The sequence below is a fragment of the Lactuca virosa genome, chromosome 7 (genome assembly GCF_052849685.1).
Source record: "Lactuca virosa cultivar CGN04683 chromosome 7, Lactuca_virosa_CGN04683_v6, whole genome shotgun sequence".
Classification (NCBI taxonomy): domain Eukaryota; kingdom Viridiplantae; phylum Streptophyta; class Magnoliopsida; order Asterales; family Asteraceae; genus Lactuca; species Lactuca virosa.
Window position 1 is genome coordinate 48,489,740 of NC_136432.1, and position 20,495 is coordinate 48,510,234.

General features: G+C 35.7%; 2 protein-coding genes, 1 non-coding gene and 1 pseudogene across 3 annotated transcripts; 3 read left to right on the forward strand and 1 right to left on the reverse strand.

Moving 5' to 3' along the window:
* The first annotated feature begins 2,571 nt into the window (after positions 1 to 2,571).
* On the forward strand, positions 2,572 to 7,533 carry LOC145124142 (Leucine-rich repeat protein kinase family protein). The gene is made up of 11 exons (XM_079059371.1): positions 2,572 to 3,123; positions 3,228 to 3,360; positions 3,827 to 3,898; positions 4,357 to 4,500; positions 4,610 to 4,681; positions 4,821 to 4,880; positions 5,257 to 5,327; positions 5,417 to 5,563; positions 5,709 to 6,047; positions 6,495 to 6,886; positions 7,000 to 7,533. Exons 1-11 carry the CDS (start codon positions 3,024 to 3,026, stop codon positions 7,321 to 7,323), a joined length of 1,854 nt encoding a protein of 617 aa, XP_078915497.1. The 5' UTR covers positions 2,572 to 3,023; the 3' UTR covers positions 7,324 to 7,533.
* An 807-nt stretch (positions 7,534 to 8,340) lies between these two features.
* Positions 8,341 to 8,413, forward strand: TRNAE-CUC (transfer RNA glutamic acid (anticodon CUC)). Its single transcript has one exon. It is a non-coding gene; the product is annotated as a tRNA-Glu (tRNA).
* A 65-nt stretch (positions 8,414 to 8,478) lies between these two features.
* LOC145125548 (large ribosomal subunit protein uL5) lies at positions 8,479 to 9,980 on the forward strand. The gene is made up of 5 exons (XM_079060993.1): positions 8,479 to 8,592; positions 8,700 to 8,807; positions 8,901 to 8,943; positions 9,284 to 9,479; positions 9,581 to 9,980. The coding sequence occupies exons 1-5, from the start codon at positions 8,590 to 8,592 to the stop codon at positions 9,777 to 9,779; spliced, it is 549 nt and encodes a 182-aa protein (XP_078917119.1). The 5' UTR covers positions 8,479 to 8,589; the 3' UTR covers positions 9,780 to 9,980.
* Positions 9,981 to 18,724: 8,744 nt separating this feature from the next.
* On the reverse strand, positions 18,725 to 20,169 carry LOC145125120 (receptor-like protein 51 pseudogene; annotated as a pseudogene).
* Positions 20,170 to 20,495: the final 326 nt, after the last annotated feature.

The window sequence follows — 20,495 nt, forward strand, 5'->3', positions numbered from 1 at the left end:
ACGTTGCATTTTAAACATAATTAAAAATTGGCAAGATCTACGTAGAACCAAGATGGGGAGGCCGACCCCACTTGATGTCCTACCGGACCGTCAGGGGCGTATCTACCAAGCCACTAGGTAGGTCCTAGGACCTACCTAAATTTTCAATTTCATTTACAATATATATCTTAGAAAAATTAAAAACTACCTTAGAAAATATAAAGGACCTAACTTGAGTTTGTTTTTTAAAAAATGTCTTAAAAATCATTTTAAAATGAGAAAAAAATAAGTTACTTGGGTCAATTTGTGATTTTAAATTATGAGATTGATAACAAAAAATTAACCACTCTTAATCGGCACTCTCAAAATATCAATAAATAAATAAATCGCTCTGATAAAAAGAAGTCCACATTCCAAAGACTCTCACTCTCCGTTCACCGCTTTATCAATGGACTAATAATCAACTAGTTTTTCATTAAAACGTACGGTTTTTGTCATTTATATTTCAATCGGTTTTTTAAAATTTTTAATCGGTGGTGCATGATCGGTTTTAATAGGTTGAACTGATTGGTCCAATTTTTTTAAGTTACACGATCCGACCCGACCCAACCCCACACAAGTGTTGTTGATTTTTTTAGTGGCTTCACTTAATTTGGGAACCACGTGATTTTTTAGTCTAGATTCGCCACTGCAGACCGTGTAAAATAATTCAAAAATAAAATTAAAGTTATTTAGATTTTGTTTTAAGTGCTTTTGAAAACAATCCACCAATATTAAACAAAGAGGATTGTCAAACATTGGAAAAGTCATTATTATGTCCCTTTTCCTTTTTAACACCCTCCCCACCACGTTGAGACGAGAGAAAAAAAATAGAAAGACCTTATGTCGCTATAGAAATGAATAGTATCAAAGATCTCTTTATAACCAAAAAAAAAAAAAAAGTCAAAAACGCATGTCTTAGAGTGTGAGGTATATTGTTCACATCTCATGCAACCATCTCCTTCCACATCAGCTTTCAAGCCACAAAGAAGAGGGAATGGTGCAAAGAGGTGCCAAATGAGAGAGAGAGAGAGAGTGAGAGAGGTGGTCAGTTGTGGCCTAACCATACCCCTCCGCACCACCATCACCGCCACCTCAGACTCCACCTCATCACCATGCATCCGGTTTTCCATGTATACCCCGTAGCCTTATTTCTTAGGGTTGTTTCATTACAATGATTTGAGATTTGAATAATAAATACTTTAATTATTAAGTGCTAGTAGCTAACTTTTTGAAAAGAGAAAATTACAGTTTTGGTCTTTATAGTATATACGAATTTGTTGGTTTAGTCATAGTTTTAGAAATTTGACATCAGTGGTTCTTATGGTTGACAAATCAATCATGTTTGGTCCCTTTCCTAGTTACCGCCAATGTTTTTCTACTAAATGCGTATGAAATGACTAACATGCCCTTGTTTTTTATCTTTTTATTTTTTCTTTGTTTTTAGAATTATTATTAAAGCAAGTTACAGTATACCAACACCACCGTGTAGCATCCACACCACTGTCTATGACCACTCTATACCACCACCTCCTCCATCATTTTCACCACCATGATCAATTTTCTCCACCAATATCATTTTTTGCCATCACCACCACTGCGTACCACCAACACCATTATTTTCACCACCACTTTCAGATTAAATTAGATTAAGTTACAACACCATTATATCACCATTATTTTCTCCACCAATATCATTTTTTGCCATCACCACCACTGCGTACCACCAACACCATTATATCACCACTTACAACTAAAAAATTAGATTAAGTTAGAACCTAAAACTAAATAGGACCAAAACCCTAAATATTCAAATTAAAATCCAAACCTAAAAAGAATCATCGAACAATGTTTTCTCTCTTTCAATATTTTCTTTGCCTTTGCTTCTTGAGGACACCATTACATGGGGTTTCATCGCCAGGAACGATGGACATCTGGTTGTGGCGATGAAAATGAAGACATGATCTAGAGAAGTTATTTATTTTGTTTGTATGTATAAGGGGAAGGAAAGAAAAATGACGATCTAAAGAGACCATTGCCTCTTTCTTATTTGATAAGCATCACCATTGCCATGTTAACCGATAAACCTTCTAACCAGATGAATTCCCCTATTTATTAGTTTTTTTTTTTTATTAGAGTTTACACATTTGAAATGCACAAAAATAACATTAGGTACCATTTAAAACAAAATGCAATAGTTTGTTTTCTAATAATGACATTATCTTTGACATTTAGTCACTATTTTCCAAATAATTAATTAATCAACATAACCTACGATACCTTATTATAATAGTCATTTATAAACTATTGAAAAAAATTTAATTGCAAGTCGTATATAAAAATACTTTATTACTAAAAATATACATAAAATAAAGTAGGTTACCTTAGGGTGGCCAAATCTTTTTGGTGTTGTAAATAATTAAATAAACTTTTGTTATTGGATCTCTAGATTCTTTCTATTTTATTTAGATATTAATAAAAAATAAATATTTTTACAAGATAAAACAGAAATCTGCAAATCAGTGTCAGCAAGAATACAGCCCTGATAGTCAACTAATCGGTAATTTGTCACTTGACTGTATGCAGATGCCAGAGTGACAAGGGAACCATCTGTGTCATTTTCCAAATCTCAATCTTCTCCATTTTTTCTATTAAACTTTGAAAATTGATTCCCCCAATTTTCCAAACATCACTCCCAATGCTCATAACCTCTCATTAATTTATTCATTTCAATACAATTAACATTAGAAACCACCTGCAACAAGTTAAAATTTTATCATTTTAGTTACTCGAGGAGCTTCGATTCCAACAAGATTAAACAAAAAACACAACATTTTGTCTTCAGAACTGTAGAAACCAACCTCATTCCAATTTTAACTCAAGTGTCCCTTTATTTTAGGTTTTTTTGCAAGAAATCTTTCTAGGTATCGCGTGTTTGCAGTGAAAGATCTAAAGGGCCTTGTTTTTTGGGGAAGATTTTGTCGGAATCAATCGTAGTTAACAGAATGAAGTTTGTCATTATGCTGGTGGTTTTGTTTAGGGTTTCTGTTTCAATGGTGGGTGCTTCCGATAGCCTTCTTTCTCCAAAGGGCGTCAACTATGAAGGTAAGCCTTTTGGTACATTGCAGAAAGAAAAGATTAAACTTTTGTTGAAAAAAATGTCTTTTTCTGATTCGATTAACCTTATTTATGAAATGTTTATTTGATAGTGGCTGCATTGATGTCTATGAAGAATAAAATGATCGATGAATATCATGTGCTTGATGGATGGGACATCAATTCTGTTGATCCTTGTACTTGGAACATGGTCGCTTGTTCTTCTGAGGGTTTTGTAATTTCTCTGTTAGTATATAAGTTTCCCCCTTTTTAATCTTAATCTTTATTTAAGCTAAAGCATTCCCTGTGCTACAACTTTTAAGTCAACTCTATTATCAATTCCTTTGAAATTTGAACCATTGTATTTGGCTTTTTTGTGCAAAAAGAAGAGACCCCATTATGATGTTTTGTCCAAAACCACTTATTTACCTTTTTATTTTAATTTTCTTCAGAATCTTGGAAACATTGTTTATCCAAACAACACTTTATGTCCTCTGAATTGTCAAAAGAAAAAACTTCCATTTTTGGCGTGTGTGTTGGTTCATTATTATTATCTTGAATATCGATTGTCACATTAATTTTTAAGTTTGAATGTAGCCTTTTGAATCCCAACTATTGAAATATTGACTCCAAATTTGAAACAAAGGGAACACATTCGTATTTTGTGTAATTTAACTTTTTTTTAAATATGTTTTCTGCTAATCCTTTGTAGTGAAATGGCTAGTACTGGATTGGCAGGAACAATATCATCAAGTATTGGGAATTTGGGACATCTTCATACATTGTGAGTTTATTGAACTCTTTCGTTTCTTTTTATAAAAGGATATTTTCATTTAATAGGCTATCTATGTTTTGATCATGTTTATAAAATCTTATTCAAGAGATCCATATACAACACATTTTTTAGTTATAGCATCCGAATTTTGGTAGTACTCTATACCATGAAAAGTGTTAGATTTCCTTTTTGGTGAAAAAGTTCAAGGTGAAATTACGTATTTGCCCATTTTCCGTTATTACTATCTATTTGTGTTATTGTTTGTGATCCAAAAGATTCCTTTATTTTGTCATTGTTTGACAAATGAACAAACACTTGACAAAACCACGTGTTTAGTCTAAGTCAAACACTCCAATCTTCATGGGTCAAAGGGTATCTATTAAGTCGTTCTTTCTGCATTATGTAAAAAAGGAGAAAAAAAAGCACCTTAGTCATTTCTTTTATATTTTTGGCTGAATTTTATGTAGGTTACTACAAAACAATGCATTATCTGGTTCAATTCCAGCTGAAATTGGAAAACTTACAGAATTAGAAACTCTTGATTTATCAAGTAATGAGTTTGTAGGCGAAATCCCAAGTTCATTGGGATCCTTGACTCGTTTAAGTTATCTGTAAGTTTTGTATCAAGTTTCAATTGTTTTCTCATTTTTTTTAAAAAAAAAATATATATTTCAACCTTTGATTATTATATCTGATAATTTTGATTTTATATGTTTTCAGGAGGCTCAACAAAAACAAGTTGTCAGGGGATATTCCTGGACCTGTGGCAAACCTCACAGGTCTTTCATTCTTGTATGTCATTCATCATTTGCCTTTCTTTTGTTTGATTTGACACTTGAAAGAAGGGTAAAACCGTAAAATGCAATAAATAATTTGGAACTTTTTTTTGAAGTAGGAATTAAATCACTAAATTCTAATAATTTGTTTGCAGGGATGTGTCATTCAATAATCTCAGTGGTGCTTCGCCAAAAATAAGAGCTAAAGACTACAAGTAAGATTTTTACTTTTTATTGGAAATTGAAAAATATATAAAGCATAATGTACTTTCACCATTTTATCGATTTATCCATTGAACTATTGTTTTTTTAATGGTTATTACAATAACAATTTAGTGGCTAAATTGATAAAAAGTATTAGTTTAGTGGCTAAATGAATACAATTGTGAAAGTAAGTTGTATTTTGCAATTGTAAATTTTTTAAAAGAGTTACGAAAACTTCCGAAGATTTTCATAATAAAGATTAGAAATATAGTCTTTATCAAATTCGTTAATAATGAATCAAACATATGATTCATGTTACTTTTAAGATTTCACATGCATAACGTTTTTGGCACAAATATTTAATATGAATGATAATGGGTAATGCAGGATTACAGGGAACAATTATCTTTGCACTTCATCCTCATTAAATTGTATCAATGTCCCCAAAGTGGCTAATGGTAAACTTTGATATTAGTTCTCCTATTTTAAACCTTTCTATTTTTCTTTTTCTTATATATACCAATAATTTTTTGTTTCACTTTCTTAGAAGCTAATTCTAACAAGAAAATAGACAACAAGCACCATTGGATTGTGTCTGTTATGGTGGGAGTTAGTTGCACATTTGTGATTTCTATTATGCTTCTTGTTTGTGGGGTCCACTGGTATCGATCTCGCCTTATATGTACATCTTATGGTATATTTTCTACAAACAAACCATCTTTCCTTAATCATCCATTTATAATTTATTTGTGTATTAATAAACAAATCAATGAAAGTATATGTTGCGATTTTTTGAGTTTTGATTTTTAAGATAATACTAACAATTCAAACATTTGCAGTGCAACAAGATTATGAATTTAATGTGGGGCATTTGAAAAGATTTACATTTCGTGAATTGCAAGTGGCAACAGGGAATTTTAGTTCCAAGAATATTTTAGGACAAGGGGGATTTGGAGTGGTTTACAAAGGGTGTCTTGTAAATAAGACTTTGGTGGCTGTGAAAAGACTAAAAGACCCTAATTTCTCAGGGGAAGTGCAATTTCAGACTGAACTTGAGATGATAAGCTTGGCATTACATAGGAATCTTTTACGTCTTTATGGGTTTTGTTTGACTTCGGATGAAAGATTACTTGTTTACCCTTATATGCCTAATGGAAGTGTTGCAGATCGATTGAGAGGTATCTAACCTAATAATCCCTTTGTCTCTTGTTGTCAAACCTAATAAGTTGGGAATTCGAAATTGATAAGATTCTTTATTTATCTTTCTCAATGCCCTTAAGCCGATGCTTTTTACATAATTTAGTGTCGAATGTCGATGTATCTTTTTGTCAAAAGTACATATGTTTTCGATGAAACTCAATATTGAAAAGTTGTAATGTTGACTCTCAAAAGTCAACATAAAGGTAAATTGTCATTTATTCTCATTCAGACGACTCAATCAGTCCAAAAAAGAAACAATCTTTGTTCATACAACACTTAATCAATAAGCTTTTTACAAATTCGTTTGTCCAAAGCGTATATTGTTGTCGTGTTCCCAAATGTTTTATAAACACGGGATAAACAGAAACAAAAGTCGTAATTTTTTCAATACGTTTTTCTTTAATTTTATAAACTTCGATTTACAGACTGTGGTCATGAAAGGCCAATTTTGGATTGGAGTAGACGGATGCATATTGCACTTGGAGCTGCAAGGGGACTTGTGTATTTACATGAACAGTGTAATCCGAAGATAATCCATAGAGATGTAAAAGCTGCAAATATTTTGTTAGATGAGAATTTTGAAGCAGTTGTCGGTGATTTTGGTCTTGCTAAGTTGTTAGACCCCCGCGATTCACATGTCACAACTGCTGTTCGTGGTACTGTGGGCCACATCGCACCTGAATATCTCTCCACTGGACAATCCTCTGAAAAAACGGATGTTTTTGGATTTGGGATTCTTTTGTTGGAACTTATAACGGGTCAAAAGGCATTAGATGCAGGAAATGGTCAACTTCAAAAGGGAATGATTCTTGATTTGGTAAGCAATCTCCTCTTTAATGATTAAACATAAACTATTATACTACTTTTCGGTTTTTAGCTAAGTACTTGGTCAAGGTCAATGCGTTGACTTGGTTTATTTGACTTTTATAGGTTAGAACTTTATACGAAGAAAAACGACTACAAGTATTAATAGATCGAGATCTTAATGGTTGTTATGACAAAGAAGAGCTTAATGAAGCTGTAAAACTTGCTCTTGTTTGCACTATTGCACAACCAAATTCTAGACCAAAAATGTCACAAGTCATGAAGGTTCTAGAAGGTATCACTGGTCAACCGGTCAATTTAGAAGACACACAAACGGGACCCACACAACCATGTGAGGGAACGAGTTTTAGTTTTTTCAAAAATCATAGTGATGCTCATGATGGGTCTTCGTTTATAATTGAAGCAATGGAGCTATCAGGACCCCGGTGACAGATTTTGAATTAGTTGTGGTGTAATTGTGAATATTTAAAGTTTAGGGGTTGTGGTTTTAGAAAGTTTTTGTAAAGAGATGTAGCCAAAGTTTTGTAGTCAAGGATGATGACATGGCTTTGACATTTTGAGTACCTATTTGAAATATTGTAAGAATTTCAAAAATTGCACTTGGTATATATATGTTTAGTTCTTGGAATTATTCGGAAATTGACATTTACCCCTTTCACTTGTATCAGATGATGAAGATTTCTTGAATTGTTCTAGAGATAACAAATGAACCCAAATGAACTTGAGTTGTTATCGGAAATTGACATTTACCCATTTCACTTGTATCAGATGATGAAGATTTCTTGAATTGTTTTAGAGATGACAAAGTTGAACTACATTTGATAACATAGGTGTCACTGTGATGCAAACTTGAACTTGATTCAAATGCCTGCATAATATCCGTCAACACTATGGTTGCTAGTCATCAAACAAGTTTGATATGAGGTTTAAAGAAAAATCTATCAAAAACTATGTTTGATAAACAAGTTCAATTTTAACTCTACTCAATTTGATAAGAATAAACACAACTTGATTAATTACTTAATATTTAACACATACTATATGCTAGTCCATCATATTTTCGTTTACATTTTACGCTTTTTCCATTAAGACATTCCATTTTAATTCATATAGGGCTGATGTTTTATATACAAAGATCTTATGCAAGGATAACGTCAAGGCAGATACTATTTAAAAAAAATAACAATTATTGAATTTGTTTTTTTTTTTTTTTTTCTGTCAGATGTCTCCTATGAAAACAGTCTCTTAATATTATGTTGGGTGCTGTCGACCATCCTACCTTCTTCTCACCCTGTTTCTATGGGATTGGGTTAATGATGTTATTGAGGAAAAGCAACAACTTTTTTGTAGTCTAGTTGCTTCAAACGCAGGGACAAAAAAATACCATTTATCATTTTATTAAATAGAAAACAGTTATTTAAAAGCGTTACGAAAAAAAGTCATAAATCCGTTGTAGTCTAGTTGGTTAGGATACTCGGCTCTCACCCGAGCGACCCGGGTTCAAGTCCCGGCAACGGAAATTTTTTTGCAAGCCCTCCAAATGCAGGGTCAAAAATGTCATTTCGCTTTCAACATTTTGTTGAACGAAACCCTAACAGGCCTTAAGTTTCTAATAAAACCCTTTTCATCTCCCTTCGCCCTCATTTCTGCTCTTACATCGACACCCCTGCGCCGCCGCACTCTTCCGCAACTACAATGGTAAACGTCCTTTCAAACGCCGGTTTATATTTTTTTTTGTTTATTGTGATCTGATCCGAACTCTTTTTTGTTCATATGATAATTACGTTGAATGAAATGTGTTATAGGCGTCAGAGAGGAAGCTAGCTAATCCAATGAGGGAGATTAAGGTTCAGAAACTGGTTCTGAACATCTCCGTTGGTGAAAGTGGTGATCGTCTCACTCGTGCTGCTAAGGTCGAATACTTCTCTCAATCTCTCTGTCTAAATCTGTTCGTATTCTCGTTGCTGTAATCGCTTACTGATTTAGTTCTTATTTTTTGCGATTAGGTTTTGGAGCAACTCAGTGGCCAATCCCCTGTCTTTTCCAAGGGTAAGATATACTTTATCATCTCTCCATTGTGTGCGTTTTGGCTCCAAATAAGGCCTTGTGTTCCTCCCACTGGTTGTGTGTTTTCCGTTTTATGTTCTATTTAACAAGAAATTGACAATAGAAGCACCACAATAACGTTGCTTTAGTTAAAATCAATCATACTTTTGTAGACTGAACCTTAGTTTTAATCCGTTCGCTTCTGTCAAGTTAAATGAGCAAGCTTTTTTGCATCAGAAATGAAATAAGGAATACATAATCTTGTTTTGATTGTTTCATGATTCTGCTACTTATTTGCAATCATCTGTTTAGGTGTTCATGATTTTGTTGTTTTATGATACAGCAAGGTACACTGTGAGGTCTTTTGGTATCAGGCGTAATGAAAAGATTGCATGCTATGTCACTGTTAGAGGAGACAAAGCAATGCAGCTTTTGGAGAGTGGATTGAAGGTTAAGGAATATGAACTTTTGAGGCGTAATTTCAGTGACACTGGTTGCTTTGGATTTGGTATCCAGGAGCACATTGATCTTGGTATCAAGTAAGTCATTGTTTGAAATCCCCTTTTCATAAAGAATCTACATGTCATTTTTGCCACATCATCTTGTATTATTTTGAACCCTTTATTTTGTGAAATTGCAGATATGATCCCTCAACTGGAATCTATGGAATGGATTTCTTTGTGGTTCTTGAAAGGCCAGGATACCGTGTGGGAAGACGCCGGAGGTGCAAGGCGCGTGTTGGGATCCAACACAGAGTTACAAAGGATGATGCAATGAAGTGGTTTCAGGTTAAGTATGAAGGAGTTATCCTCAACAAATCCCAACAAATTGGAGCATAATAAAATTCAACAGATTTTCTTATATCCTCTCCATTTTGTCTTTTTCAATCCGGCTATTTATGGTGTTGTTTTTTATTTGGTTATGTTATGGTAGTAGTTGTTTTAGGCAGGAAGTTATGCAAACTCCTTTTCATTTTCCTCAAATGTTTTCTACAAGATTCTTGAGATAATGTTTTAATTTTGGTGTCGTTAACACAAAAATGCTTTGTTTGATAGTTTTTGTTCATTTTGAATAGTAAGCAATCTTAATTTATAAACAAAAGATAATATAAAGAGAAATTTGCAAAAATGGTCTGTGTTTGTAATTTTCTTGGAAATGAAGACAATGATAACAATACAGCACATCATAGTACAATGCATAATGATAAAGAAGAGTATAGTGATTTGATTTTCTTGTGTAAAACCATTGTTATGATTGTTGTTTTTGGATAATGACTATTTAGGTTTGTAATTTGGGTTACACTTGAACATGGTATGTTTGTTGTGGTAATACATATGGCTGTGGTTATAAAATTCAATCTTTTGCATTTGGTGGGTTTTTTTTATAATATGTTGTTAACGGTGTTGACGTTGGAACATATTGTCATATGTTTTTCTTTTTCATATGTTTTGAACATATATATTATGGTAATGGTGTTTAACATCTTTCCAAACAATAGATTACAAATTTCACATTATCATCATAATGTATGTATGTGTATGTATTAATTGTGGTAGTGTCTATAACATTGTCATTATCATCTTTCATCGTTACCTTATTATATATATATATATATATATATATATATATATATATATATATATATATATAGGGAAAAATGAATATACATTACAGCCCCACCTAAGCTTAGGTACTAAACTCATGAAAATACGTCATTTTACTATATAAAGATTGCGTGTAGATCCAAGATCGACGCAATAGTTTTGATAAAGAAACAGGAATATTGATTATATTCGACCTTCGTGACAGTGAAAAAGAGTAATGTTCGCTAGGGTGAAGTAATAATCAATAATAGAGGAAAGAAAACACGGATGGTAAAATGATAATGGAGGAAAGAAATGTTATCGATGATTGTATATTTAACAAGTGAAAACCAAATCGGGTATATTTACTAAATTAAAACGACATATTTTAGAGGTTTAGTACCTAAGCTTAGGTGGGGCTGTAATGTATATTCCCTATCCCCATATATATATGTGTGTGTGTGTGTGTGTGTGTGTTTGTCTAAAACATTGAAACTTTTACAAGACTACCAATTTAACTACAAAAATTTCCATTACTATAATACTAAGGTATAACCATAATGGATTGACATTGACAATGTACATAGGTCAATTCATCAAAATAAGTAAATCCAGAAAAACCTTATCGCTATCATAACACCAAACCAACAAAAGAAACTGCATAACAATAATACAAACTATATGGATTGACAATTACAAAATATTAAACCCTAATTCCATGTTAGAAAAAACATCATAAAAGAAAATCCATCTAGCCAACAAGTAAAGTTTCATATTTTTAGCATCATCCTCGAAATCTTCTATTGATAACTTCAGAGTTTTGATGTTCGTAGACCAAGTATAATAGCCCCAGTACGAGATCATATTGGTGGGTCAAACTATCCAATGAAGACACATTTTGAATCCTTTCCATAATCGCAAAACATAATTTGGATTAGAATTTGAAAGTAATAGATTTGATTGATAGATGAACTGATTGTACATGTATCGTCATATTTGATTGATAAATGAATTGATTGAACTCGTATCTCCTCCCTGAATTCAATGAAGTCCACAATGTGCGCACCACAACTACATTCTGACAGAAACAGAACATCATCGTTGTTGTAACATCCCGATTCTCAAGTATGAGATTTATTTCTTTAAGCATATTTTTCCAGTGGAACACAGCGTGTTGGTAGCCTCAACACGACGTGTTGAAGGACTTTTGGGCCGCATATTTTTATGGATCAACACGACGTGTTGGTGAGGGGAAACTCGACGTGTTGGCGGCTAGATGAGAAACCCTAAATTTTAGGGTTTTTCACCCTATTTAATCTCCTTAAGTCTATAGGGCTGATCTTTTATCAGCCTCCAAACCCCCATATTGGCCCTTGTGAACCCTAATCATCATTCCCCCTTATTTGTAAGTTAGTGTGGTATTTTGGAGCAAAAGAAGAAGAAAGTTGGAAGAAAGAAGCAAGGATCTAGCAAGCAAAGCTCTCATCTTCAGCTTGGCACTCTTCTGGACCTTTATAAGTGTCCAAGATCCGATTTTTATTCCTCTATGTAGCTAGATCTTGAGTTTTGTCCATTTTTCTCCTTATTCTTGTATGTTGCAATGGATGGATCTCATAAAGTTTGCAACTTTATGAATCCTTAGGTTAAGGTGACCTTGTAGTGGTTTGGATCTGGTCTTTAACCAAGTTTTGATGCCATGCATGGAGTTTAGGTCATATTTCCCCCTTTTTTGACCCATTTTGGGTTCAAGACATGCATTGGACATGCATGTCTAAAAAGCACCAACCTTTAGGTTGATTTTGATGCTAGAATCTCTTCTGTAAAGGTTGGGTTTCAGATCTTAAGGATTTTGTGCTTATTGGTTAAGCCCTTGAATTTTCAAGCCTTTTGGATAAGTTTTTGAGTACTTGGGGTAACCCCAAAGGATAAAGTTGGAAACTTTATCCTTTTTATAGCATTTGAGTTTAGATATGAGTTTTGGAGGCCCTGGAATCGTGTGAACAACTGAATGTATTAAGCTCGAGCAAACACGACGAGTTTATTAGCAAACTCGGCGTGTTGGCTGGGATTTTCCCGATCATCTGATAGTTATAAGAAACATGACGTGTTTATTAGTAAACTCAGCGTGTTGGGTCAACATGGACTGTTGACCTTGACCGTTGACTTTTACTTTGACCATAGCTGACCAAGTTTGACTTTTGAGGGCATTTTGGGTATTTCAGGATTTTGATGGAATTGGTCATATGGTGGTTGTAGCATTTGATTCGGGAGCTGAGATTCGGAGTCAGACCTTATCAGTTATGCACTGCTTAAGAGGTGAGTTTTCCTCACTATACTTGCGGGTTGAAGGAACCAATGTCGGCCCATTGGATTGATATCCTGTTACGCATGCTATTGTATTGTTATGATTTGTTAGATCGGTATCCTAGTAGATAGGATGTTGCTATGCTTAGTGATCTGTAGATCCGTGTGACTGGTTGTAGACTGTTATATGATTATCTGTATTATGTGCACATGGTTGGTTAGTGGCCGAGGCTTCACTGCTTTGTGCGTAAGCCAACAGGCCGGGGCATTCCAACCCGATGGTTGAGGGCCTAGAGTATTCCAACCTGATGGTTGATTGGACCCATAGTATGTTGGCATTCTAACCCGATGGTTAAGAGGCCTGGGGTATTCCAACCCGATGGTTGATTGGGCCCATAGTATGCTGTTATTAAATTTGTGTTGTTTGCTATGTATTGGTATTTTGGGGGAACTCACTAAGATTTGGGCTTATAATTTTGGATTATGTTTCAGGTACTTCAGAGGATCGCGGGAAGGCGAAGGCGTGATCGTGCACCTTCTCATATTTTATTTCACGATTTTGGGATTTCTCTGATGTTGAACTTGTTTTTGAAAACAATTTGTAAACAATGATGGTTTTTGAGTAAATTTAAAAGTTTAAAAATTTTGAGAATTTTATGAATGTTACAGTTGTTTTATGAGAACTTCATGAAAGAGCTGTTGTGGAAGAAAGTTTGCTTAAATAATAACCATATATTGCAACTTTGGTCCCTAGACTTAAAAAGACTGAAATACCATCCTGTATGGGGCATGTGGGGTGAGAAAACGAAGGGTGGTTAACGACAATCAACTTTAGAGACCAATTCCATAATGAAACCTTGAAATAAGGATCATTTTTGCAAGTTGAAACTATTTTTGATCTTAACCAAAGAAAAATACAAACCACGGGGACAATTTTTGCAGTTTCTCTTATATAAGAGTAAGGTTTTAGCATTTATGACACTTGTCTTGCAAATTGCAATAAGTCTTTTTCGCATATGGAAATTTGTATGAATTCTAAGACGATGAGGATCATTAGAAATAATGTTGGAGTTCATATGCGCTTTTTATATATGTTGATGTTGTTGGTGATTTTAGTGTCACCATGTCATTTTATGTAATTGGAACTAACATGTGAGTTAAGGGGCTTCATAATTTGTACTCTAATATATGTACGGGTTGGTGCAGAGTGCACATATGTATAAGATCGAATTAAAAGCCGGTTCGACGACAAGTCGGGGGTCCGGGGGCAACGCCCCTGGGTCCGAAGTTTCCAAAGGGGCAACACCCCTTTGGCGAGGTCTAGGGGCAACTCCCCATAGCGGGGTCCAAGGGGCTCTGCCCCTGGATGGGGTCCTAAACCTCTCCGATTTTTACATATGAGAACATAGTAGGAAATTCAGATTCTTGAGGGTGATTATGGTAAAACTAATGAAATTCGTTAGTTTTGGAAACCCTAAATCATCATTAAATTTCGGATTTCCTGACTTGCTTTTAAAGCAACCTATGACGGCCAACCTTAATGGAACCCTAATCTCGTTTATTATATAAATGACTCTTCTCTTTGAGAAGAGAGATACGAAAATTATTAGCTCTCGTTTTCTTCAAACTTACACAGAAACTTTCTAGCAATTTAGCTTACGATTTATGTGTCTAGAATCGTAAGTGTCATCTTGGATTATCCTAGTGTAACATCCCAAAATTCAAGACCAAAAATTTCGTTTTTAATTAAGTTATTATAAAATCAATAGTATAAAAACATTCATAATAACATCACATGTCAAGACCCAAGTGTCAATAATCAAAACATGTTATCATAAAACAATATCAGAGTGTAATCCCAAAGATCTCATGTGCGGAAAACATAGTGTGATGTGCTGCGATCGAGCCGACTCCATTTCTTTGAAAACGAAGTACCTGAAACCAAAACTGAAAACCGTAAGCACGAAGCTTAGTGAGTTCCATAGATACTACATACCATACATATCAACTGATCTATACATGCCATACATAACCATGAGCCATACATATATCATAACCAATTAAGGTGCTATGTGCCGCACATAGTCTTTCCATTATGCCACGGGCAGCTACCTGGTCTTTCTTGCCAAGCCGGGGGCCATCTCCTGGGTCTTACAGATAAGTGGCAAGAGCCACCTCCTGGTCTTCCATGCAAGCATCACAAAGACAACTAGCATACATACTACTCTACTTGGCTAATCAGCATACAGTGTGCTAGGAGCCATCTCCTGGTCTTTCATACATAATGCCTAGGGCTAACCCCCTGGTCTTCCTACCATACATAAAAGCATACAATATGCCATGAGCCTCCTCCTGGTCTTTCATGCATAATGCCTAGGGCTAACCTCCGGGTCTTCCTACCATACATAAACTAAATGGGCCGGCATTGTGGCCGTAGACCCATACAAGCAGTGAGGAGACTCACCTCGCACTGCTGAAGTCCCGCGAATAAATCCCTGGCGGTTGACTGACAGATCCCCAAACTGTCAATCATCAAAACAACACCCAATTAATGATTGGGTTTCAAATGCATAACCATAAGTCCATGCTTGGGGTAAAAGACTACTTTACCCCATCTTAGCTTGATTCAAGCCCAAGGCCCAATCCAAAGGCCCAAAAGTCAAACTATGGCTCAAAGCCCAACATATGGCCCAATTTTCCAAATTAGGCCCAAACCTCTACATGGTCTTCCCTAAGGCCCAACCATTTAGTCCAGTCCAAACATTTGGCATTGCTAATGGCCCAATATCTCATAATCATAAAAGCCCAATTATGGTCCACCTATGGCCCAATTTTCCAAATTAGGCCCAAACCCCTTACATGGGCCTTACCCTAAAGCCCATTAAATTATTCTAGTCCATATGCTTGATTTTGGATGGCCCATTAATAGCCTAATCACCAAAGCCCAATAAAAAGACCCAACTCAAAGCCCAAGTGAAATTAGGGTTTTCACTTAATCCATTAAGTCCATCACTCTACTAGATAAATCATATGTTGTGGTCGGCCTTAATACATAGTCCAACTCCAATGGCCCAAAATGTGGGTCCTGATAAGTCCAAACCAATATATCCAAAATTAGGGTTTTCTAAACCCTAATTAGGGTTTCCAACCCAATCCCAACCCAATAGGCCCAAAAGTTAAGTCCTTTAGATCCATTAGGGTTTCACTAGGCCCATTAGGGTTTCGCTAGTTGGGCACCACCCACTACCACCTCGGATAGTGGTGGTCAACGACGGCTCACGGCAGCGGCCACCACCTCACGGTGGTGGTTATACGTTTCTTTTATTATTCTAGCCTCGGTTACAATATTACAAAGCAAAAACCCAAATAACAGACACACACACACTAATACAAACACACACACACACACACACAGCCACCCTAGTGGTGGACGGCGGTGGCACATGGTGGCAGCCACCACCTCATGGTGGTGGTGGTGGCCTTTTCTTTGTTTTCCAGCTAGACAAAACACACATACACACACTTCAGATAGCAGTATACACTCCAGCCACCCACATGGTGGCTCACGGCGGCGACAACAACGAATTTGGGATGGCAGCCACCACCTCACGGTGGTGGCGGTGATTTCTTTTGGTTCCCAGTCAAGCAGCCACACAAACTAGCAGTCCTTGCTCGGAAAGCGAACCAAACACCCACCTGTGGTGGGCGGCGACGGCAGCAGCAACACAGGCGGTTGACGGCAGTGCTTCAATGGCGATTCGACATCAGGTGGCGGCTAGCGGAAGAAGAGAATAAGAAGCAGTGGTAGCGGACTTCGACCAAGGGTAGCGGCTCCTCCCTAGCTCGCTTCTCCGGCAAGAAGGTCACGACGTCCGACGATGGACGTGTCTCCGCGCGGCAGCAACTGCAGCGATCGGCGGCTGCGGTGCATTCCTCCTTACTCACGACTGAAATGGCGCAACCCCTCGTCAGTCTCCGTTTTCAGCCTCCACGAAAACATAGCAACAACAATCCTCGACATGGCGGTGGCTACGGTGGTCGGAGGAGCAAGAGGGTGGCGGCCGGAAGTCTAGAGGGTGAATGGTGACGGCTGTAAACATCCCTAGGGTTAGGGTTACCCGAAGGGTTTTATACCTGTCTCCATTCCAAACTCATTTCCATAACGACATAAATAGTCCCTCTCCATAAAAATCTTTTCAAAACAGTTCCCGTATTTACCCATTACACCCCTGTTCTTATAATTCTTTTCATAATAAATCCAACAGTTACCAAATAGCCCCTCCTCTACAAATTATTTCAAATGAAGTCCATATGTTACCATTCAGCCATTAGCTTCCAAAATCTCTTCAAATTAAGTCCCAATAATTTACCAAGTAGTCCCTGCCTTCACAAATATTTACAAAACCAATTCAGAACTTACACTTTTAACCCCCAACTTCTAAAATTGTGACAGTTAGCTCCTCGAGACCAACACCTTGCTATATAATTATTGATTTTAGGGTTACTATTCATATTAATTGTATCTATTTATTTATTTAATAAACGGGGTGTTACACCTAGACTGGATTTCTTGCAACCCAAATATAGGGTAGAAATATCAGTTCGGAAAATGTTCACACGATCAAAGTGGTATCTAGATCTCTAACGTAAACCCTAAATTTTCTTACAGATGTTAATCATGGATACTATGTGACTAATGATAATAAAAGTTTATAATTTAGAACAGTAGGCAACCATCTTTTTATCTATGTATGATATGATAAAAATATAAAAGTAAAATCTTTTGTAAAATAAACTATACATGTTCGATCTTTTTTACAGCAAAGTAGAGTATACTATAAGAAAAAGACGATTAAAAAGCATTTAAAGTAATGATGAAGACCATAATTCCGTCAACCACACAACATCACTCTGTTTCCCACTCACCCAATAAAATTAAAAAATTTGTAATCTCCCATTGAATATGTTAATCAATAAAAATATTTAATAGGTAAAAGAACTAATTACTAAAAAAGAATATTGGAAATTAATATTGTTTCAAGCTAACCATTTATTATTATAAACTGATTATTGAATGTCTACAGAGGCACAGCAAACTCTTTACCTACATACCTATTACTATAATTTTCATTGTACATGTAACGACTAACGTCCGTGTTAGCATAATCATCCATTCCAATGTTGGTAACCGGTTTTGCCGGTAGTTGTCAATATAAATAGATAAAAAGCCAAATTTAAAGGCTATAATTAAATAGACTTTATTGATTAAAATAGTAAGTCTAAATAATTTAAAATTTAAAGATATCAATAACCCTGTTTTTAAAATTAGTTACAGTATTTTACTAAAGCAATTCACGTTATTTGTGTTATAGGAATACAACGTTTTTTGAATTGTATTATACTTTTGATGAGGTTCTAACTGCTGCTTAATCTTCTCTCAGTTGTCACTTATCGTATAATATTCACTATGATTTTAATTAATTAAATCTAACTGTTTGATATATTTATTAAAAGATATCAATATATACTTTGTTTAAACTATATATCAAATAAAAAATGTCACCTGAATGTCATTGTGTAATGTTCACACACACACATGAAATCATCATTTATATTACCATCAAATTGCAATTGAATTCGAACTCATCATTGGGTGGCTTATAATCTTGTGCCTATTTAGAGGGTTAGATGAGTTAACCGTTAACACAAGAAAATTTTATGCCTTATAAACCTATAACGTTGATAAATATATGAAACTTGTAAGTTAATTTTTTATTTTAAAGAATAAATTTCTTTTATAAACTTGTAAAATATGTTTTTAAATGTCTCTTATAGAAAATACATTATTAAATAGAAATTGACTGAAAATACGTTTGATTAATTAAAATCAATTGAAAAGTTACAATTTACCTTTCATTAAACTATATTAACATAACATATATAAGGATTTGGAGCTCCAATTGCAAATTGAACAAAACAAATGTGCTCCAAAATCTAAAAATGAATCTAGCACTTAAATAACAAAATCAAGAAAATTAAAAGGAAAACCATGGCCGAAAGCCCAATTGCTACACCAAGAAGCACCTTGCTTGGCCCCCTATTAACATGCACGTGATTCTTCTTTTCCGTATCATCATCGCCGCCATCACCCTCATCACCACCACCACGGACTAAATCACCCACCGATGACGACGGCTCTTTGAACGCAGGTGGGGGCAAAATGGGCATTCCATGTTTATCACAAGGAGCAATCCCAAGATTCATTTCCTCCGAAATAGTTGAATGATTGTAACACAAATCATCATTTCCACCAATCTTGAACACATCTAATCTCTTGATAAACGATGTATCAAACGGCAAAACTCCATGGAAATGATTGTTTTCAAGATTCAAATACTTTAGTTCCTTCATTTCTGAGATGAACTCAGGTATCGCTCCATTGAGTTGATTCGAACTCAGATCTAAATGAACTAACCCGGGTATGGAGGACATGGATCCGGGTATCGGACCAGATATCGAGTTCGATGATAAAGAAACATTTTGAAGGGAAATTAAGTCACCGAATGAATTTGGTATAACTCCAATGATATTATTTGATGAAAAGTTCAAGACTTTAAGGTTTTTCAGGAGAGTTAATGATGTGGGTATTGTGCCTTTGAGTTTGTTTTTGGAGAAGTCGATGTAGGTTAGATTTGGACTCCAATCTTTTGGGAGATATCCGGTGAGATGTGTGTTGGAGAGTGTTATAGAGTTTAAAGATTTCATGTTGGAGGTGATAATGTGGATACCGGAGGCTTTGATAGGGTCTCCGGAGATGTATAGATGGGTGAGGTTGTGGAAGCGGCTGAGAAAGACGCCGGTTAGGCGTTGGAGGGAGTTGATGGAGGTGAAAGAATGGAGGTTAGTGGAGAGGGAGGTGGGGAAGTGGACGACTGGGATGTGACAGTTGAGGAAAGTGAGGGAGGTGAGGGTGGATAGCGAGGAGAGGAGGGTGGTGGAGAGGCGGAAGTCGGAGGAGCAGCTGGTGAGGCGGAGGGAGAGGAGGTGGTGGAATGGGGTGCCGGTGTCGCAGGAGAATTGAGTGCAGAGACCGTGGGTGGTTGGGATGTGGAGGAATTGAAGGGCTCTTAGTTGTTGTGGGTCAAGGGTGGCGGAGGTGGAAGAAGACGATGGAGATTGAGCTGGAACGGTGTCTGTGGTGGCTGGTGGCGGAGTGGGGACGGTGGCTGTGGGGTATAGGATTAGGAGGAGGACGAGGAGGAAGGTGATGGTGGTTGTGGAAGCTCTCATTGTTGGATTCTTTTTCTCGAGTGTAGTGAACTAGTGATTTGAAGATGAGTGATTTTAAGGTTTGCAAAGAGTATATGCGAAGGAAGAGAACTGTCGTAAAATTACATATATACCCATAACATTTCTACCAAACAAAGCAGTTGATTTTAATTGTTATTACCTATTGGAAGAAATATATTAACCTTTTTAATCATTCGTTCCACAATTAAAGCAATTTGATTAAATTAAAGGTGTAAACTAAAAAATAGTCATGTTTCTCATTTGGCAAAGTTTCAATGTTAAATCGCGGAATCTGATTGCTTCTTAAATCATTAACATTTATTTATGTTGTTTGTTTATGTTCGTTTAAATTTATTTATGTTCAATTGTTTTTTTATT

What these genes read in the sequence shown, in the direction of transcription:
- LOC145124142 (XM_079059371.1), top strand. Translation starts at nt 3,024, where the DNA reads ATGAAGTTTGTCATTATGCTGGTGGTTTTGTTTAGGGTTTCTGTTTCA. An exon ending in AAAGGGCGTCAACTATGAAG is followed by an intron (nt 3,124 to 3,227) that starts GTAAGCCTTTTG and finishes TTTATTTGATAG; the next exon opens with TGGCTGCATTGATGTCTATG. An exon ending in ATAAGAGCTAAAGACTACAA is followed by an intron (nt 4,881 to 5,256) that starts GTAAGATTTTTA and finishes TGGGTAATGCAG; the next exon opens with GATTACAGGGAACAATTATC.
- LOC145125548 (XM_079060993.1), top strand. An exon ending in GTCTCACTCGTGCTGCTAAG is followed by an intron (nt 8,808 to 8,900) that starts GTCGAATACTTC and finishes TTTTGCGATTAG; the next exon opens with GTTTTGGAGCAACTCAGTGG. An exon ending in CACATTGATCTTGGTATCAA is followed by an intron (nt 9,480 to 9,580) that starts GTAAGTCATTGT and finishes GTGAAATTGCAG; the next exon opens with ATATGATCCCTCAACTGGAA.